The 8,564-nt window shown below is 36.0% G+C and overlaps 1 protein-coding gene across 1 annotated transcript in view; it reads left to right on the forward strand.

Annotated features, from left to right (window-relative positions):
• The window catches only part of LOC109211208 (protein trichome birefringence-like 19), a 4,812-nt gene extending 3,095 nt beyond the window's left edge, over positions 1-1,717 (forward strand). The window contains exons 2-3 of the mRNA XM_019374711.1: positions 84-880; positions 1,110-1,717. Coding sequence (XP_019230256.1) covers positions 84-880; positions 1,110-1,125 — 813 coding nt within the window. The 3' untranslated portion in view covers positions 1,126-1,717. The remainder of the gene's footprint in view (positions 1-83; positions 881-1,109) is intronic.
• Positions 1,718-8,564: the final 6,847 nt, after the last annotated feature.

The following is an 8,564-nucleotide window of genomic DNA, read 5'->3' on the forward strand; positions in this document are numbered from 1 at the left end:
GTAAATGATAGTAAAATTAACTAATAAGTCACTTAATTCTAGTTTGGTACGGTTTTTTTTTTTTTTTTTTTTTTGTATTACAGGTGGAATATCCCATCGATATTTCTTGTGACGATGATCAAAATTTCAAAAGGTGGAAATACATAACTTATAACTTTACCTTAGCAGCATATTGGTCACCATTCTTAGTCACGGTTAAAGAATCAGATCCTGATGGTCCTAGCCACACAGGTCTTTTCAATCTTTATCTTGATGAACCTGATGCAAAATGGATAACCCAAATTGAACAATTTGACTACCTCATCCTCAATTCTGCCCACTGGTTTACAAGATGCAGTGTCTACTACGAGAAAAATCAAATAATTGGTTGTCGTTATTGTGGACTCCCAAATGTCACTGATCTTCCAATAAATTATGGTTATCAAAAGGCACTTAAGACAACTTTAGAAGCCATCAATAGATTAAAAAATTATAAAGGTGTTACTTTTCTTAGGACTATTGCGCCTTCTCATTTTGAAGGTGGTGAATGGAATAAGGGTGGAAATTGTATTAGAAGAAGGCCATTTAGAAGCAATGAGACATCTTTGGATGGTTTAACTTTGGAATTTTATATGACACAAGTTGAAGAATTTAAGGTTGCATCTGATGAAGGAAAGAAAAAGGGTAAGAGGTTCAGATTATTGGACATGACACAAGCCATGTTATTGAGACCAGATGGTCACCCTAGTAGATATGGACATTGGCCTAATGAGAATGTGGTTTTGTATAATGATTGTGTACATTGGTGTTTGCCTGGTCCTATTGATTCTTGGAGTGATTTTTTGCTTCATATGTTGAAGTTGGAGGGCAGGAGAGCCCTTGAGGAAAGTCTTCAACTAAAGTAAGGGAGGAAAATGAAAATCAATGCCTACCCTATTTTTTTATTTGTTTAATTATTTATATTGTGTTGTTGTTTTGGTTTAATTTAAGGAGAATAGTATTACTTGACCTGAAAAGTTGTAATAATTGACTGGGAAAATAATGTAAAAAAGAAAGTATTGTTGAGTTGTGCATGTGTTATTCTTTGATGATTAACAAACCGTGTCTGAGAACCAGGTTTCATGTTCCAGTTTAGTATGCTGCTAGACCAAGGTGCAGACGGGAGAGATGAATATCAAGTGAATCATGCACATAGCAGGCTAATGGCAGAATGTTGTTCGAATGCGAAAGGCTAGTATTCCCATGCGAGTTGGAATTCCCGGAAGATCATGTCCATGTCCTAAAAGGAATACGCGTATTGAAGGACTTCATGCACCAAAAGGAATTTGTATTTATGGAAAAGATTTGTATGGAGAAAGAAGGTTGAAGAGTTGGAAATAAATAAGGAAATCGAATCTAAATATGGGAGGTTTTCCTTAATCAAAATATTCTAGGTTTTGGAGCATTAATTAAAGAAGATTTTTTGCCAACCTTGCACCTATATAAGAATCCACTTCATGACTACTACCATTGAGAGAAATTATTGAAAAAACTTTTGACAGCAAGCACAACAAAAAGGTACTTCTGAAGATTCAATCAAACCAACTAAAGAACCATTTCTTTAAGAAGAAGCTGCTCGAGTTCTCTAGTTGTAGGTTATTTTTGAAATTTTTTGTAAGTTTTCTGGGTTAGAGTTAGTTTGAAAATGATTTGCTACAATTGGTTTGGTTGTATGGATTAGGGTACTATAGTTAGTCTACTTGGTTATAGAATTGTAACTTAAAACTATTCTTTGAAGTTTAGTGGAGATTTAAAGAAAACCTTACTAGGTAGGTCGTGGTTTTTACTCCCTTGAGCAAGGAGGTTTCCAATGTTAAAATATCAGTGCTGAGTTTTCCGTAATTATTTTTGTTTGTGTCTATTTGGGTAGCTCAAAGAACCAAGTTCTTTCAAAATGCGAAAATCAGGCAAGGCACAATTCAGCCCCCCTTCTTGTGTCTTAGTATAATCTAAAATAGCAATTAGTATAAGAGAAAGTTCTTTTATAAGAGGCTAATACCTTTAAAGGATGCACAATGGCTACACCACCAGATGCAATCAACTATCACGCCATCACTGCTAATGGGAAATATTACAGATGGTAGAAGGAAATGATGCGTGATTTCTTGGAAGGAGAATACCTGGAACTCTAGAACTTTTTTTAGAAGCGACCAAAGGTTTCTATGATGTTTGATGGCAAGGGTGTTCCCACTAAAGCAAAACCAAGAGAATAATATTCCAAAGAAGATGTTAAAGGATTTCAAAAGAATGCCAAAGCTCAGAAGATTCTGATGTGTGGTATTGGTCCGGATGAATATAACAGAATCTTTACTTGAAGAGATGCAAAGGCCATAAGGGATTCTCTGCATTGTACTCATAAAGGTACCTCTCAAGTGAAGCAATCAAAGATTAACATGCTAACTAGGCAATACGAACTGTTCAAGATGAAAGAAAGGAAACTATCCTGGAGATTCATACTAGGCTCACTTCAATTATCAATGAATCAATATCTCTTGGAGAAGTTATCGCTCGTAACAAAATTGTGAGGAAAATTCTGATCATATTGCCCCCTTCATGGGATAGAAAGGTCAATACAATTACTGAAGCTAGAAACCTGAGTACAATAACCCTTCATGACTTCATTGGAAACTTGGAGACTTATGAAATAAAGATAAATCAGGATTGCCTAGATTGACAAACTTTTAAACCTCACAATGCCAAGAACTTGGTGCTTAAGACCACTCAGAAATAAGATATTGAAGAAGATGATATGGCTTTGCTTACTAAACGTTTCTAGAGGGCAATAAGAAAAGGTGAATTCCTAAGAACAGAAGTTCATAAAAATCCAAGATTAAGGAGAAAGAAAACAACAATAACACTTATGGGTGCTACAAGTATAGAAATAAATATCACTTCATCAAAATAAAGTACCTTGTGGAAACTTGAGTGGAAGATGAACAATTCTAATAAGGGAATGCAGCAGAACAAAGATCGGGTTCCTAAATGAAGAATGACTAATAAGCAAAATTATGAAAAGAGCTATGGTTGACATGCAATCATCCTCAACTGATAAGTCTGATGATGATGATGATGATGATGATGATGATGATGGAAATAAAGATGAAGATAAGTCGTTGATGGCCAAGGAAGAGAGTGATTCAGAATCAGAAAATCTCCTGGCATTGCTGGCATACTCAGACTCTGATGCTGATGAGGAAGAATAACCTGAGATAAGTTTTCAAGATATCAAAAACAAATCCACATTTTCTCTAAAAAGAAATTTATTTTTTTGTCAGGTGTCTTGATTGATGCATACCTAAATATTTCTGATGAAAATGGACAATTAATGAATGACTATTCATCACTTAGGCTTGAACATAAAGATCTGAAAATTTATAGAAAAAGTCTTAAAGTCTTTGTAGTAGATCTCAAAGACCAGATTCTTATGTTGGAAGATGAAATGGCTGCCTTAGAAATGAGAATAATAAATTGCTCAATGAAAAAGAAAAGTACTTAGCCACTGATATACAGGAGAAACTAGAAAGTGATCTTAAAAAAGTGAATAACAAACTTCTAGTTGAATCTGAAAAGGCTAGGACACTTAAAGAAAATCTAGATAAGATTAAGTTTGAATTAGAAAGGAACTTGAAATAGACCAGGTCTTCTCAAATAATTGTTAATATGCATGAAAATTACAGTAATAACAAAAAGGGTCTAGGACATACTAAGGCTAAGACTTCATACAATCCACCTAGTAAGTATGTAGACATTCCTGACAATCGTCTTTGCATTCAATGTAGAAATAATGGACACTTCAAATAAACATGCCCATCTAGGATCCAAGCAGGCTTAAAGAAAGTTGCATATGTTGAAAAAAGGAAAGTGGTGGACTAAGAAGAATGTCATTCATTCCTTTACTCAAAGAAAGGGACCCGAGCTATTCTGGATTTCTAAAGCTAATCCATGTATATTTTTGCAGTCCAAAATGAGAGAAAACAAAAATTTATGGTATGTTGACACTGCTTGTTCCCGTCATATGACCGAAAATAGAGTTTTCTCTCACTAAGAGCCTATCAAAGAGGGAGTGTGAGCTTTAGAAATGGGAAAAAGGGAAATATAATTGGCATAGGTAAGGTTGGTAAGTCCCACTCTCATGCTATTGAAAATGTGAATTATATCAAAAGATTGAAGCACAACTTGTTGAGTGTGTCTCAAATGTATGATAAAGGGAACCAGGTGCTTTTTACTTCTAAGAACGGTATGGTTACGAATGAAAATTATGGAAACCTGGTTCTCCAAGGAAAAAGGCACAAATATATTTACAAAGCTGACATCATGTCTTCACCAAAAAATGAATTCTCGTGTCTCAGTGCACTTGATACTGACTCCTTTCTGAGGCATAAAAGACTAGGGCATGTCAGTTATTCTATGTTGAACAAATTGATTACTAAAGACTTGGTCCTTGGGCTACCCAAGTCAAAATTTAGGGAAGATAAAGTTTGTAAAGCTTGTTTTAAAGGAAAGCAAGTCATATCATCATTCAAATCTAAGAAATTGGTAAGTACCTCTCGACCTTTGGAACTGTTTCACATGGACTTATGTGAACCAATAAGGGTTCAGAGTAGAGGTGGAAAGAGGTATGTATTTATTATTTTTGATGATTATTTTAGATTTACATGGACTATATTTTTGGAAACTAAGGATGAAATATTTAATACTTTTGTGATCGTTGTAAAGAAACTGCGAAGAAAAATAAATAGTCATATAGCCAGCATTCGATCTGACCACGAAACTGAATTGAAAATGCTATCTTCCTTGAGTTCTATGCCGGAAATGGTATAGATAATAATTTCTTTGCTTCTAGGACACCACATTAAAATGGTATTTTATAAAGAAATTAGAACTCTAAAGGACATGGCTAGAACTATGTTAATCGGTAGTGGACTTCCTAAAACTTTTTGGGCTGAAGCTGTGAAAGATGCATGCTACATCATAAATAAATGCATGATTAGGCCAATAATTGATAAGATCCCCTATGAATTACGTAAGGGCAGAAAACTAAATGTAATCCTTCTAAGAGCCTTAGAAGCAACTATTTTGTACATAACAATGACAAAGAGGTTCTAGAAAAGTTTGATACTAAAAGTGATGAGGGTGTCTTTCTGGATACTCACCACATAGTAAATCTCATAAAGTGTACAATAAAAGAAAAATATATGTTGAAAAAATTATTCATATAATCTTTGATGAATCTAACCATTTGGCTGAGAAAGGTACACATGTTGCTCATGATGGCGAGTTTGGACCTACTGAAAACAATGAGGTACAGACAAACCAAGAACTCCCAAAAGTTGCCTTAGAATAGGAGCAAGAACCAGGTTCTCCGGTAGTTGTTCAGGATGTATCACAAACAAGGGGAACATATCAAAAAAATCAAAAAAAAAGGTGTAGCACCTGGCTCCACTACCTAGCATTAAGGAAATACTGGGATTCAAAGTTCTCACACTAGGGGGTGGAAGAATCAAAGCTCCCACCCTCTGATCAATGTATTTACACTAGTTGACTCCGGAATGGTGACAAGATCAAAATTCAAAAATATGATTACTTTCTCAGCTTACATATCTATGGTGAATCCTAAGAACATCAAAGAAGCTCTTGGAGATGTAGAGTGGATAGTAACCATGTAGGAGGAACTAAATCAGTTTGAAAGAATAAAGTTTGGCACGCAGTTACCATCCCAAAAGATAGAACACTCATCAGAACTAGGTGGGTGTTTAGGAACAAGCTGGATGATCAAGAAAATATTATCAAGAATAAGGCAAGATTGGTTGTACAAGGTTATAATAAAAAAGAAGGAATTGACTACGAAGAAATATCCGCTCCTGTGGTAAGGATGGAGGAAATATGCATGCCTATTATCTTTGCATCATACATGGGTTTCAAACTATATCAAATGGATATAAAGAGTGCCTTCCTAAATGGGTACTTGAAAGAGGAAGTTTGTGCGACAACCTCCAGGTTTTGAAAGTCATGACTTCCCAGATCATTTCCAAGGGCATGGTATGAGAGACTATCAAAGTTTCTCCTGAAGAACGGGTTCTCGTGAGGCAAAATTGAAAACACAATGTTCCTATTGAAAAATGGCAAGAACCTGGTGATAGTGCAACTATATGTGGATGAAATCATTTCTGGAGCCACGATCGAATCCCTATGCAATGCATTTGCTGAACTGTCAGGCAATAAATTTTAAATGAGTATAATGGAGAATTAAACTTCTTCCATGGGCTTCAAGTCAAGCAGACGGAAAAGGGGACCATGATATACTAACAACAGTACATGAAGGAGTTACTCAAAAGGTTTGAAATAGACAATGCAAAAATGGTTGACACTCGCATTGGTACTGCTACAAGGTTAGATATGGATGAACCTGGTATACTGGTGCACCAATTGGTGAAAAGAAGTACGGAGGTATTATTGGATCCTTAATCTACTTGACTGCAACTAGGCCTGACATAGCAAGATTCCAGTCTAGTCCAAAAGAATCGTACTTGAAGGCAGCTAAAAGAATCCTTAGATATCTTAAGAGTACTCAAGACCTGGTTCTTTGGTACCCAACTGGAGACTTCTTTGAGTTGATTGGATATGCTGATGTTGACTATGCTGGGTACTTGGTAGATACAAAGAACACATTAGGAAAGACTCACTTGCTTGGGTCGTGCTTAATCTCACGTGCATCCAAGAAACAAAATTCAATGGCCCTATCTATTGCTGAGGCTGAGTATATAGCAGTTGCATCATGCTGCTCAGCTACTATGGATCAAGCAATAATTGAAATACTATGGGGTGATGATTGAGATGGTCCCTATATTTTTTGATGATACAAGTGCTATGAATATAGCTAAGAATCTAGTTAACCACAAGATAACTAAACATATAAATGTGAGGCACCACTTCTTGAGAGATAGTATTGAGAAAGGTCACATCTCTATGGAGTTTTGCAAAACAGAAGAGCAAATTGTTGACATATTCACCAAAGCTTTAAGCAGGGATCACTAGAAAGAAACTATTTTGAGTTTGATTTAATCAAGATGGATTAGAACAGTCTGGACTTTTCTCAATGATTGGCTATGTCTTAATAATTTGTTCAGTGAGTAAATGTATATAACAATGTCTAATTCAGTCTTATACAGTAACATGTTTGCACGCAGGATATTGGGAAAGGATGTGTAATCTAATGACAAAGTCTGGACAAGAAAAGTTCTCACAGCGAAGATTGAGGAAATAAGTAAAAAACCTGGTTGTATGACACCCAAGTATGTAACCCTTTTTCAATTGATTGTTGTACCTAACCGTGAAATTGTTGCATCACTCAAACTAGGTTCCTGCTCACCTCATGACCAAATTTCTCTAACCCTAGGTAATAAAAGGGGATCAGGTTCCAAAATTAAAAATCGTCGAGTCATAGAATAATTATGATTGATTCTAGTTCGCGTGTAATCATGACCAGTTTCCTAAACTTCCCTGCACATGTCTTTGCCACCCAATTAAATCGCCTAACAACCACTTTTAAATTTCAAAATATGACAGTTAACCCTTTTCCCTTTTAAAGATGGATTAGGTTCAATTAAAAGAAAATTCAATGCTGAAAAAGTGTCAAATCATCCGCTATAAAACCCTCTCAACTCACCATTTGTCTCTAATCCGATTAAATTATTTGATAAATTCCCATGTACTGAACCGATCGATCATTTTGATATCTAGCGCATCGTTCAACTGTTCAAGACCTTGAGTAGCTTTGCTTCATGTATTATGACTTGTACGTGTGGTTGTAATTGAATTTCGGGAAGTTCAGAATTGTTTCGGAAGGAAAATTCTCAATTTGGAAGCTTTAAGTTGGAAGATTTTACCAAGGTTTGACTTTTGAGTAAACAACCTCAGAACCAGGATTTGAAGGTTCCAATAGGTTCGTATGATGATTTTGAACGTGGGCGTGCGTTCGGGTTAAGTATCGGGTGGCCCAGGAGCATTTCAGCGCTTATTGTGAAAAGTTAACATTTTGGAGGTTTTAGAAATTCCTAAGTTTTATTTGAAGTGGGATTTGGTGTTATCGATGCTCGTTTGGGATTCCGAGCCTTGGAATAGGTTCGTATTAAGATTCATGACTTGCACGTAAAGTTTTAGCGTCATTCCGGGATGTTTAAGTATAATTCGGATGTTTCGTCGAAGTTTAAAAGTTTAAAGAAAGGTTTCGATCGTCAATTCATGATTTTTATGTTGTTTGATGTTATTCTAGGTATTGACTAAGTCCGTATCGTGTTTTAGGATGTGTTGCTATGTTTGGATGGGGTCCTAGAGACCTCGAATTTGAAACAGATTGAAATTTGGATTTGAGAAAGTTCTGGTTTTGGCCAAGTCCTGGTGCGACCGCCTGCGGAAATTTGGGTGCAGTTGCGGAGTTGTTGAAGCAACATTTGAAGCATAGAAGTGCAATAGGAGCTGGGAGCAGGGGATCGCCGATGCAGATTTTTGGTCCCATCTGCGCAAGCGCAGAAGGGGAATGTTTGGTG

Source organism: Nicotiana attenuata, unplaced genomic scaffold (genome assembly GCF_001879085.1).
Source record: "Nicotiana attenuata strain UT unplaced genomic scaffold, NIATTr2, whole genome shotgun sequence".
In the NCBI taxonomy this organism is placed as follows: Eukaryota; Viridiplantae; Streptophyta; class Magnoliopsida; order Solanales; family Solanaceae; genus Nicotiana; species Nicotiana attenuata.